The sequence below is a fragment of the Aphelocoma coerulescens genome, chromosome 2, assembly GCF_041296385.1.
Source record: "Aphelocoma coerulescens isolate FSJ_1873_10779 chromosome 2, UR_Acoe_1.0, whole genome shotgun sequence".
NCBI lineage: Eukaryota > Metazoa > Chordata > Aves > Passeriformes > Corvidae > Aphelocoma > Aphelocoma coerulescens.
In genome coordinates this window covers 121,023,632-121,036,785 of record NC_091015.1, presented here as the reverse complement: position 1 = coordinate 121,036,785, position 13,154 = coordinate 121,023,632, and the positions used below count along the sequence as shown (strand labels likewise).

The window sequence follows — 13,154 nt, the reverse complement described above, 5'->3', positions numbered from 1 at the left end:
GCTCAAGAGATGTTTGGTCAATGCTCTCGGGCACATGGTGTGATTCTTGGGGCTGTCTTGTGCAGAGTCAGGAGTTGGACTCCATCCTAGTGGTCCCTTCCAACTCAGGATATTCTATGATTCTATGATTTTGTAACCAGTAGAGTTATAGTACGGTACTAACAGGCATTTTAGATGGCTAAGACTCCCTGGCTGCAGAGCTACTAGGGCTTTTTTCCCTTCAATACAGCGAATGGCAGAGAAGAAACCGAGAAGCCTTTGAGTCCTTCCCATTGCCGGGCGGCCCCGCGCCGCAGGAGCACAGCGCGCTCGCCCCGTGCCTGGCCGCTTCTCTTTGCCCGGCAGCCGCGACCCCCCTGCACTGCTCTGCAGGGGCACATGACCGCAGCCGACCCGCAGCCGGTGCTCCGGCGGCCGTGCCCCCAGCGCCGCCCGCCCGCCCGCCGCACCAGGTAGGGGAGCGCGGCGCGGCCGCCGCACGCTCGGGACCCGTCCCGCCCCCGCCCCGGCCCCGGCCCCGGCCCCCGCCCCGGCCCCGCCGCTCACCCGCGCCCGCCGGGGAGGCATGAGCGACGGAGCGGCCGCTCCGCGCCGCGGGTGAGTGCGCGGCCCTGCGCGGGGCGCGGAGCGAGGGAGGGAGGGAGGACAGGCAGGCGGCAGGCAGGAGACAGGCAGGAGACAGGCAGGAGACAGGCAGGCGGGCGGGGACAGCCCCCCAGACCAAAGATGACTTTATGGGAACGCTTCGGCGAGGGGGCTGCGCGGCCGCGGGAGGGACTGTCCGGCGCCGGCAGGAGCGCGCAGCCAGGTGTAGGGCTCCGAGTTGTTGCCTCTCTCCTGCGTTTTGCACCCAGGGAGGGCAGCCAGGCAGCGGCTGCCCCTTCCCGAAGGCACTAAGGGTGCCTATCGGTTGCTCTGGGGTTTTAACATCAGAGGTGCGAAGGGTGCAGAGAGAAGAAAACGCCCTCTCTCTTTCCGCATGCTAAAACTTTGTTCTGTTGTCCACTTGCGGTCCTGCAATGGAGAGTCGTGTGTGCAGAAAGCCCAGGCACCGCACAGCTAAAAAGTTGCGGTACTGAGCTCATGATGCTCCCCACCTCCTGTAGACATCCATGCCAGTCGCTCATTAAACATCGTTTTGGAAAATGAGGCAAAATGGTTACAAGCAAGCCCTGGGACAGCGCATTTGTTTTGCAACAGTGGCCTGCCGCACTCCCCCCTCAAAGCTGGCCGGCAGGTGCCCGATGTCCATTCGAGCTCGAGCCGGCGGTGCCAGCTCAGGTCGGGCAGTGTGGGAGGTGGCTGCGGAGATGCCGCTGTAAATAGCCACTGCACGCACAAGAACTCGTGGGTGACAGCAGTGTCGTGCAGAGTGGCTGGCCGCAAGCCTGCGTCCGGGATGCGTGCTCTGCTCCTTGAAATTATATTAGCTCGAAAACGAAGAATTTTCAAAATACTGTTTGACTTTTGTACCAAAGCCGTTGTTATGATTTATATTGTTATGCCTTTGAAGCCATAACCATGCCTGAAGCCCTGCTGGCAACGTGATCTGCAAAACTCACCTTGCATCCTATCAGACACAATTTATTGTGTAATCTTGTAGTCCAGACCAGAGAATTTCAAGAGTGGCCACGTGAAATTATGTGTGACCATAACAGGAAAGTGTGTTTCTGTTGTATTTTGGATTTATCTAAGGAAACCATGAACAACAACTACTCCAAGAAAAACTTTTTTGCAGCTTTGATGGCAAATCTTAGCTGCTGAGAGGTCCCATTTTAGTTTCAGACCTGTTACAGCCATCACTCTCTCTCATCTCCAGCCTTTAAATTTAACTGCATGCTGATCAAATAGTGCATGTTCAAGATGGTTTTGATTTCTAAGTTGCTGATTGCCTTTGCATTTAAGTGAAAACCTGAACTCAGGGCTCAAACACAGTATTAAGCTTTTATTAACATTCATGGGGGGTTTTGCTGTAGGGAGGAAAGGTGTGCAGTTTGAAAGAAAAATTTGTCTCTGACAGCTGGGCATTTTGCTTGGTGTTGAAATCATAGAAAAACAGACTGCTTCAAAAAAACATGCAGGGATTAAAAATAGATATTTAGATCATTAAGTGCCAATATAGCTGATGGAGTTCTATGTAGCATGATGTTCTAGAAAAGCAAAAATTTATGTTGACGAGCCAGCTTCTGTGTTTGAAGCTTTTGGCTTGCAAGTAGCATTTTTGCATTTTCAGGGCTGCAGATAAAATTGATGGAATTGACTGGACATGCTCTCAGCAGGAGAAACAATATGAGGTCTGTCCTTCATAAGTGGTAGCGTCCTTCCAGTCAGGCCCACCAGCAGTCCAATAGAAGGTGTGATCTTCCACATGCACGTGCACACACACTCACTCTTAAGGTGATTTTCCAAGATATTCCATAACTAGTGAGAAGCCAACTGCATGATCTTAATGCAAAATGCACCTTTTTCTGTCCACTTTCCGGGATGAAGGTGGGTAATTAATTTGCTGATCTCACTATTCTCTGAGTACAGAAAGAGATGGCCAGGCACACTTGAACAAAAACATCAGGAGTCACCATGCTTCTATAAGCCTGCACTCCCCTCATAGTGCCCTTGGTGGTTGGAAATTTTTCAAAGCTCTTGAATATAACACCAGGGCTTGCACCAGGGAAATCCAGGTTGCATCCCAGCTTAGCTGAGGGATAAAAGAGTAGATAAGTGCTGCTTCCCTTGTCTGTGCACCCAGGTTTCTCTTCCATGGACTTCACTATATGTGTCATCCCTATCTTCACCTGGAACATGCCCAGGGAACTGGGAAAATGAGCTTTCCTCAGTATGGGTATAGCACCTGTGTCTTACTCAGGTCACTAAGATAAGTTATTAGTGAGGGTGCAGTAAGGGTATCAGAGGCAAGCCTTTGAGTTTCAGTGTGATTCTGGGCATAGGGTTCAAAGGTAAGAACAGCCAAATACCTGTGAGCTTCAGCTTTGAGGGAGGCAATGATTTTGGGTTCATTTTGTACAAAAATGGTTGGTCATTAACTGACTGTTAATATGAGATCTTACAAAAACATCTTTCCATTTGTCTTGAGTTTGACCTAAAATCAGAAGATTTGGGGTATTACTTTATTCTCTTTTGAGGTTCTGGCTTCACTTCTCTAGTAGAAAAAAACTCTCCCAAGTGTCTCAGATCACTTCACAAGCACTTTACAAGAGCTGTTTTTAGGAGAGAATGTAATTCTTGTTCTCATCTGAGAGTCTAGAGAACTGAGATAGAGCTCAAAAGGCCTATCCAAAATACAGAGTAAATTAGCATAGGAAATGAGTCAGGGAAACAACTTATTTGCTCCAGTCACAGCATTAAATTGCTTTTCCCTAACTCACTGGAACTGTTAAGAAATTCATGGGCCATTCCTCTTGCAATGACTTGAAAAGGGCAGACATGCCTTTTATGCTTCTTTCTGATGTAACTGGTATTAAATATGCATTGTAGCTCAGTTACCTTAGATAACTGAGCAAAAATTCATCCATCTTCCACTTGAAATTCTGTTCCCAAATGTAGCAGCTGAATAGTCTTTCTTTTGTTTTCTACTATTTGGATGTGTTGGATGTTTCTTGCTTTTGTTTTTAGAGAAGAATCTTTTAGCATTCCTTAGAAACTAATTAAAATGCTTCCCTTTTGGCTTATTCTCCTAATTTATTAATACCACAAATAACTTTTCTTTGGTGACCCACTTTCATAGGTATCTGAACATCTAGCAAAATTGTAACTCATCAGGAAGGCAGTGTAGACTAATAAATAACATCTCCAGACAGGAAGAAAAGCCAAGACACTTCTTTCTTTGCCGTGCAGAGTTTTGCACGCCACACATACAGAAAATATTGCTCTATTCCCTGGCTCAATCCAATGCCTTTAGCCCAAAAGAAAGCACTTTATTGATTACACGATTGATTTAAAGGTCAGAATGTAGGATTGCATCTATTCTCCTGCCTGAATTCAATTTTCACCCAGTATCCACAGTGAAGAAACTGCTCTTTGCATAAATATAAATTGAAATATTGGTCTGTGTGAGTGTTCAAGCAAATAAACTTTCTCTTCTAGCTCCCAGGGCAACTCCTCAACACAATGCTGTCATCAAAACCACTAGGCTTTGACTAAGACACTGCTTTTTATTGAATTATCTTACCTGCTTTGTGAAAATACAGATTTGCATAGAAAAAGAGGATACTCACTGATTTAATGAACATAATCATCAACAGGCCACTGGAAGTGGTAGATCTATACAGCTTCTAAATCAGAGGCTGGCTAGCATAGAAGAATACACTTTGTTTAATAATCATTTCAAAATACACAGACGTTGCTTTTTGGGAGCTGAAATTATACAGAGTTACCACAAGGAGTTATTAATTGCCCCGTGTCCTGCAGACACTCCAATGCTGGGCATGTTTTAAGGACAGTCTCCTCTAAGAGTGTAGCCTTTGGTTGTCCCAGCCCAAGGATACTCAGTGTTGCTGCCTTCTCTCTGAAGTCTGCTGAAGAGCAACCCCTATCAGGAGAGCATAAGGTGTATTTGGTGACTTCTGATGAAGATTTGCTTTCCTTTTCAGTAAGTGTGGACGTCTCTGTAAGTGTGAGAGAATTATGGTGGCGTTTAAAGGAGTCTGGACTCAGCCCTTCTGGAAAGCCGTTTCGGCAGAATTTTTGGCCATGCTCATTTTTGTCCTCCTCAGCCTCGGCTCCACGATCAACTGGGGTGGAGCAGAGAAGCCCCTGCCTGTAGACATGGTCCTTATCTCCCTCTGCTTTGGACTCAGCATTGCCACCATGGTGCAGTGCTTTGGACACATCAGCGGAGGCCACATCAACCCTGCTGTGACCGTGGCAATGGTCTGCACGAGGAAGATCAGCCTGGCCAAGTCCGTCTTCTACATTCTTGCCCAGTGCCTGGGAGCCATCGTGGGCGCAGGCATCCTTTACCTTGTCACACCACCCAGCGTGGTGGGAGGCCTGGGAGTCACTGCGGTAATCACTTCTCCTCTGCCTCTTGAGCTAGGCTAGCTTAGACCCTGAGAAAACAGAATCAGTGCCACACAGAATGAGGAGAGGTCAGGTACAGATTTTAACAGCTTGCTGGTTTATTTGCAACATCCAGACAGGGCTTAAAGCTCTCCTTAGGATGGGTTTATGCAGTGTAACAGCTCTAGCTGTTCTTTTCATAGAAGCTCTTTTTCCTAGAACTTCCCCAAATCTGATGACAGCAGGTAGTGTTAATTTACATACAAAATTTAAATAATATATGCGTGAAATGCCATTTTTATATGGTCTGGGGAGGGGGGAAAATTAATTCCATGCTATTATGATAGGGATTGAAAAAACATCAATTTAAAATGACATACTTTTGAAATAGATTGTGGCTTAGATTTCAGCTTTGTTCTAAACTAATAAGGAATGCCATCAGTTAGCCCTGTTGCAGGACTTATTAAAAATGCACTTGAGCCGCACACTGCTTAATTTTTAATTGAAATTTAAATTAATTAAGTCAGGGCTAATTAATGAATTTATAATTGAATAGTAAATTACAGTGCTCCCAAGGAAAAAAATGGTGAAAGGGAAGTGCAGCATTTGCAAATCCCTGTGTAAAAATAAACTACACTTCTGCAGTCCAACTTTGAAGTTCCAGTTGGATATTACTGTTAAGCCTTCTATTCTCAGTCCAGCAGTGATTTTCCATGGTTCTCAAAATAAAAAACCATTTTAAATTAAAAAAAAATAAAGGGAGAAGAGTGAAGAGGGGGGAATCTGTACCTCTAAAAGTTCACTGTTGACTTTCATTTTGTAGTATTTAAAAATACCATTCATTGAAATACAATTTATGTATGTGATAGCTTTCTGATTTACAAAACCACCTTTTCTTCATTTCTGGTGTTTCTTTCCCTTCTTCCAGGTACACAGAGATCTTTCTGCTGGGCATGGTCTCCTGGTGGAGTTGATAATTACATTCCAGCTGGTTTTTACTATTTTTGCTAGCTGTGATTCAAAACGAAGTGATGTCACTGGTTCAGTAGCTTTAGCAATTGGATTTTCTGTTGCAATTGGACATTTATTTGCTGTAAGTTAATGGTTTCTCTTTAAAAAATAGATCCCTTTACTCTTTATGACTACTTCAGAAGTAAATGGAAACTTTTGTGACCTTTAGAGCAGTTACAGCTATATAGCTGATGTATTCCATATAGATCCATGCCAAAGCCCTTTGGAGTCTCAGGAGTGTCCCCTTGGGTAGGGTGTTGCACCAGAATTTTCTGGCTGTTCGTGTGATGACTTTGTTAACACTGTGTTAAGGCTCAGGAGAGTGATGATAGCTGCTGTAAAGAGGAGGAGCCATACAAAACCAGGGTGTCCCACAGAAATCAAATCACTGCCTTCCAGACTTTAATAACAGGCAACATTTTCTCTCTGCTTTAGATCAATTACACCGGTGCCAGCATGAACCCAGCTCGATCATTTGGACCTGCTGTCATTATGGGCAGATGGGAAAACCAATGGGTAACTCTCCTTTCATACTTCCTTCACCGTCGCGACAAACAGTGATCAGGACTTCCTATACATCATTCGCTTTTGGTTATCTCTCCTGTCACATCCCATAGTGACCATCCCCGAGGAAGACAGGCACTGACCTGCCCCAAGCTTAGGCATCATCATGCTCCTCACCTGAGACTGCTGTGCAGCACGCAGCATGTTGGAATAGCACCTTACTATTCAGGGGCCATTTGGTGGAGGTAGTAGCTGCAGTAGAAAGGAAGTCATATGGAAAGTTCAAAACAAAAATAAAGAAACACAGTGAGACTGAAAGAATTGAACTGCTGGAAAGAAAAATCCTCCAAGGCAGATTGCAAACCCTGCTGGTCCTGCTGGTGAGGAGTTATGGAAGTAATTCTGTCAACTTCACGTTTCACCTGGTTCTGCAGCAAACTGGGGCAGATGTATAAAATGAGAACAGGGACCCACTGTGATCTGGCTCCTGGGGGAGAACCTGCCTCAGCAAATGCCTGCAGTGAGAGATGAAGGAGTTGCAGTCTGGAATTTGCAGACCAGGCCAGATGTTACCTGCTTCAGTTAAAAGTGTCAGCTTAGCCAGGAGCAGTTGTGCAGGAAACAATGTTATAAACAGGCTATGAATGATGCAGTAAATTTTTATAGCAGCCCACAACCCAACTTATAAAAAAACATTTCACATTTTATAAGGGAGAGATGGATCACTGCTCAGCCTCACCTAATTATAGACAGGGAAATCACTTCTAGGGACACTTTCAGTGCTAACTGGAAGAGTTGCATATTACAGTGCATATAAGGATTTTCTTGATTTTTAAAGTATGAAGCCCACATTGCTCCCACTGCAGCTAATAATAGAAATAGCATTGTCTTCAGGGCCTAAGGCTTCAATTCTGCAAACACGATACCATGTGTAACTTTGTTCCCAAGAGTTATCCTATTGAGGCAGATTTACCCAGTTATCAGTGAAGGCTTGCTCATATGAAAAACTGCTGTAGTTTTTCACAAGATTAATTATCCATACTCTGAGGAAGCCTGTAATTTATAACTAAAGCCATAAACAATAAACAAATGTACCATGGAGAAACTAGCAGGAGAAGCTTAGTTACTGTCCTGGCCACTTGGAAAGACAGCCTTTTCTCCTCCTCCAGAGCAGTGACATTGGCATGCCATTGACAGGAGCCTGTGGGCTTTGGCACCTATTAATGTTACTGCAGTGCTGCCTGCCATGATGAAATAGATAGGTACCTACAAAGTTGTGTTATGTCCATTTTATTTGCTTATTCAAATTAGATTATCAGACTGCCTGTTGTGGTTGACTGCCTGTTGTATTCTGTAGGATTAAATGCCAAATTCAAAGTATTTTGGAAACATGAGTCTGAAATACCAAAGCAGAACTGTTTGTGTGTACACTAGGAAGGGTTTTGTTTCCTTGAAAGTTCATTTTCATCTTGGTTCAAAATGCAGAAAGAAAATCACTTTTCTATGTTGGTGTTTCCTTTGTGTGTCTTCTTGCAAACAGTTGGTATTTGTGGTCTACAGCTGTCAATGAGCGATGAAAAGTTTAGAGGCGGCCTCCTATAAACAGACAGATCGATAAAACTTGACAAAATTATTTCACTTTGAAGAAGTGGGCCTGCTTGTCAATCTCCTTACCGCTGCTAATTTATAAGTTTAATGCCTGGGGTTTTTCCCACCTCTTTTCTTGCAGGTGTACTGGGTGGGACCGATAATCGGAGCAGTCCTTGCGGGGGCTCTGTACGAGTACGTCTATTGCCCAGACGTTGAACTCAAGCGCCGCTTCAAAGACGTCTTTGGTAAGGCCACCCAGCCTTCCAAGGGGAAGTACATCGAGGTGGACGACAACAGGAGCCACGTAGAGACCGATGACCTGATCCTGAAGCCTGGCATAGTTCATGTGATTGATATTGACAGGGGCGAGGACAAGAAGGGAAGAGATCCATCCAGCGAGGTGTTGTCTTCTGTATGACTAGCAAGAAGCACTGAAAGCAGAGAGCAGCCTGCTAGCACGTCCACAGATATCCTTCCACCCATTAAAGAAACAGATCTCCTCTAGACTGAGCATCTTCCACTTCTTGAAAGGTATGGTGTGGGCAGCTGCATGGAGTGGTGTCACCAAACCATATGCCTGCTCAGTTGGAAGATTAGGACTTTGCTATAATTAGGATTCCCCATCTATTATTCCAAATTTAGACTTGTTCCTAGTATTTTCCTTTCCTCCCTTCTGGAGCAACCCCAAAGTCAAAAAAAGAGATGAAAGCATTCTCCTTTAATAAATCAGTCAATAATGAGATGAAGAGAGAGATGTGTAGCATTCAGATTGACAGTTAAGACATATCAGGAAATGCCTATAGACATGAAGACCTACTTATCAGATTGTTCTTCTGACACTTAATTGGCTGTTGTCAGCTCTGATTATAACATCTTACCCACAAAGCGTTCTCTGCGAGGTTCAGAGACAGCACCAGCACTATTTAAGAGTTCTATCCACAGTCAAGCAAAGGAGTATTGTTTCCACTCATGTACATCACTACTGCCTTGCAAACTACCTCTGAAAAAATGATACTTTAACAGGCTTTTAAAAAATATTCTGTCAACCCATCAAATTTCACTCATGTGATTTGCCGTATAAATACATTACCTTCATCCCCAAGAGTAAATGTGCTGAAATGGAATGTTGAATTGTACGGTAATAAGGCTGCAAAGCAGTTGATAGTACTTCATGCTCCCTCTTGCTATTGTCTGTCTGGTGAAACATTCTCCTGGGGTTTGACTATTGACCATTTAGTGTTAGCAGACTCTCAAGGTCATGCAAAGAATATAAAGGCTTTCCTGTTACTTAATAACTCAAATAAGAGATATCAGAAGAAAAGAAGGCATATCTGTTTTCAGTGCACTTGTTTGAATACACATTTCTGTGCTAATTTATGTAAACTAAAGGTTTAAATTACTTACCTATTTTCTTACGAGATGGTTGGAGATAGGGTTTTTTTAATTTATTAGTAATGTAGAGGAGTTTCAACTTTTAACTGTATTGAGACACTGATTGAGAAATATTTTTTTATAACAGATGATAAAAATATGACTGCTTCTGGCTTTTTGTTGTAACGGATGCCTAACTATTTGAACAGGATCCCTGCTTGTTCCAGTGTTCATATAGTCATAAACTACACCTCTGGCAAAGGTTTCTTTATCTGTTGTTAGAAGAAGGTTCAAGTGCTTGCAGGGTGTTTTAGGGGGAAAAGGACATGAAATATGTTTGATAAACAGTCTCTCCCCTATAGAAGTATTTTGCAAGACATAATCACCCCAGCAGAACATTTCTGTAAAGCTGTTACTGACTTACTGCTTTTGTTTCTGATCAGTGGCTTTGAGTTTTACAATATGCAGCTGCAGAGCAGTCAGGAGCATGATATTATTACTGTAATTATGTAGTTTTTATTTTTAAATTGAAAAGCTACCCCTGCTTATTTTGCAATGAGAGGAAAAAAAGTATTAGTCCTGACTGTGGGCTGTATTAGCCTCATCTGTTCTTTGACATACTCTACATGCAATCTTTATTACAGGGAATTAGATGTTTCTAATGAGATAATAAACCACTACAACCCTCAAATCTATGCACTGTGATCCAATGGCAGTTCCAGTATCCCAGCTTGCAGCACTGTATAATCCCAGCATGTCCTTTTTCAAGTTTCGCATTCTTTTTGTCTTAAACCCTGTTGCTGTGGCACAAGTTCCCTGCACTGAGCATGAGATCCATGACTCCTTCATGCATTTGCACATGGACCATGATCTCTCCCCTGCTCCACCCAGGCACAGCAGGTAGCACACAGGGGCACAGGACAGGGCTTCCTCGTGTCACCCAGGGACAGCCCCACTCCTGACACATGAGCCCTCCCACCAGACGCTCCCCGTCACGTACCTGTTGCAGCATCGCAGCAGCAGCTGCCTGGTGAGTCTGGTGAAACAGCTGATATCTGTCCTTGGCTGTGCCTCGACACAGTGGCAGCATCACAGTTCAAGGGCAGGAGCGTGGCTGGGGGCCTGCAATAGACAATGTCAAACTGCAGATAAGAGATCCTTCCCACAGCAAGGACTAAATCTCCCGAGGAAGGGCAACACAGGTGTGGTGGTGTTAGACCTCTGCTCAGATGGATAAATACCATGATAAAGAGATTCAGTGAGAAAGATCAAACCTTGTTGGGAGATTTGTCTAGGCACTTAGTTGGGCCTTTTTTAAATATATAGTTCCAATTCTGTATTTGTTAAATGGACACTTTGGTTAAACCTTTGGCATGGCTTGAAAAGGTAAAGAGTAACACACGTAGAATTGGTGGATTTTTAAGCAAAGGTTTGCTTTTTTTTATTTAAAGACACTCCTTAATTTGTGAATTTTGCATGTTACTGTGTTATTTAAGTAAGAAGCTGTGATTTGTTTTATGCTTAAGGGTCCTTTACACAAATGGCTTGATGTGTGCTTTCCTCACCCAGCCTGATTCTGCTGCTGAGGTGAGCATAATGTGAGCATAGCACCAGCCACCTCTGTTAGGAGGATCTTTGTCCTGAAACACTTTGTATTAATGAAGTGTGACAAACACTCAGAACCAGTCCCAGAACCAGCAGAACTCCTTATTGAGGATAAGATCTGAGACTTCTGAAAAGATCAGGGAAGAAAAGGGAAGCTAAAATAGAGACCACCAGACAATAAAGGTTGATGCCATGCCATTAGACATTAGCCAGAAAGCAGTGTGTGGCAGGTCTGTTCCTGATCCCACAGACTGAGACTCATGGGGGAATTTGTCATCGACTACAGTGGCAATGATCCTGAGCTTTTTTGGGGCCTGATGGCTTCTCTCACAGACTTCACTGTGTTTTTACTAAAATCAGAGGCTTTCAGCAAGATACTTAATTTTGGAAGATGATGTGTTCAACTTGAGGTTGTTGAGTAAATCCTCAAGCATGGCTGTAATCACAGGCAGTTCTGCCCCACCACAAGAGATCATTCATATAAGGGAACATCAGTCTTCAGCATCTATTAGGACTTGGTTTATCACAGGGATATGTGCTCCTCTAAGCTGTTCTGCAATGGTGTCATCACTGTACAATAGTCACATTTGGTTAAATAATAGACTAGCGTGACCTTTTTATGGATTTGAAATACTTTTGCTTTAGTATTTTTTAAGATATGTACTTTGATCCTGTTTGAGTGAGATTTGTGTTCTAAAGCTCTTCAGGTCTATATTGCACCTCATAACATACTTGATGTCCTCTTAAAACTTTTCTTGGTTTTGGTGGGAAATGTTTTTTTGTTTATGACAGTGGATGGATGTCACAGGAAGTCTGCCAGGTCTGTCATCATTTTGGGGCCCCAAAAAATTGGATGAGTCTCACTCCTCCGTGATGGCACAATTGTTTTCAATGCTGTATTTGCACTTTAACAATCACCTTCATAATATTAAGTCCCTGGGTTTCAGAAAATAAAGCATGGAAGCGAAGGGTGATTCCATTGAAGCACACAGATACCTTTTAGATTGTGTGTACTCTGAGGAGTTCATCACCCAAATTCTAACTATTCTCAGGAAAAAAAAATAAAAAGAAACCCTACAGCATACAAGTTGTCATCATAACCCTTCTGTTGAAGTGATCCACCTTTCAGTGGAAGTGAAGGAGTGAGATTCATCTCACGCAGTGTTTAGGCTTGTCACGTGTATTTGCATATCAGATTTTCAAAATGTGCTCTATTTCTGATTACTAGAAATTGCCATAGTATGTGCTTAGAAATCTAGGTGGCCATCTACCTTTCTAGTGCTTGATGGCAGAGCAGTTGCTTCTGTGCTCTGAAACATCTTATCTGCTGTCTGTGTAACACATTCAGGATATTATACACCATCCAATATTTTAATCTAATTAAAATATGTGAAAATTTACACTGTGAGTCTTTCTATTCAAGGTGAGAGGTGAAAACACCATGCACAATTTTTTGTATCTCAATTCAGCCTGTGTGTAACTGAGTTTTTCAAGGACTTTCTAAGTAGACAATATGTAAATATAGACTGAAGGATTTGCTACCCACTTATATGATCTAAGTCACCCTGTTGCAGTCTGAAATTCAGGACAAATGAGGTAAAACAAACTGTGTACATGGATTTTTCCACAAGACTTCTTATTGTTTAAATGCTTAGTCACCATGATATCAGAACTAATGTAATAGGACTTAAAATTTCCGTGTATAATATTTGGAATAATCTACTGAAAAATACACTATAAAATAATAATACATGATTATCTGGTTCCCACATGTATTCTACTGTATCTTACACTACTGTTGGAAATAAACATGTGTCAAAAAAAAAAAAAAAAAAGAAAAGGCATCTTGTGATTATTGGAAACATTTCATCATCCTAAGCTCGGGACTGAAATAGTAGGAAAACCCCTGAATCCAACCCAGAGAACATGTCTAAGAGGAGCCTGGAAGTGTGCACAACAGAGAGTGAATTATTTACTGTGGAAAAATATTCATCAGAGAAGAGAGGTGCTTGTGCAAGAATTTAATATCTTTAAGGAAATGAGCTAAACCAGTTAAA

General features: G+C 43.0%; 1 protein-coding gene across 2 annotated transcripts; it reads left to right on the top strand.

Moving 5' to 3' along the window:
* The first annotated feature begins 344 nt into the window (after nucleotides 1-344).
* Nucleotides 345-12,895, top strand: AQP4 (aquaporin 4). Of its 2 annotated transcripts, none has more exons than XM_069004652.1 (5): nucleotides 345-452; nucleotides 4,608-5,022; nucleotides 5,945-6,109; nucleotides 6,463-6,543; nucleotides 8,261-12,895. In XM_069004652.1, the coding sequence occupies exons 1-5, from the start codon at nucleotides 379-381 to the stop codon at nucleotides 8,537-8,539; spliced, it is 1,014 nt and encodes a 337-aa protein (XP_068860753.1). In that variant the 5' UTR covers nucleotides 345-378; the 3' UTR covers nucleotides 8,540-12,895. The 2 variants fall into 2 exon arrangements, with proteins under 2 accessions (XP_068860753.1, XP_068860754.1); XM_069004653.1 differs by lacking the exon at nucleotides 345-452 and adding an exon at nucleotides 530-597.
* Nucleotides 12,896-13,154: the final 259 nt, after the last annotated feature.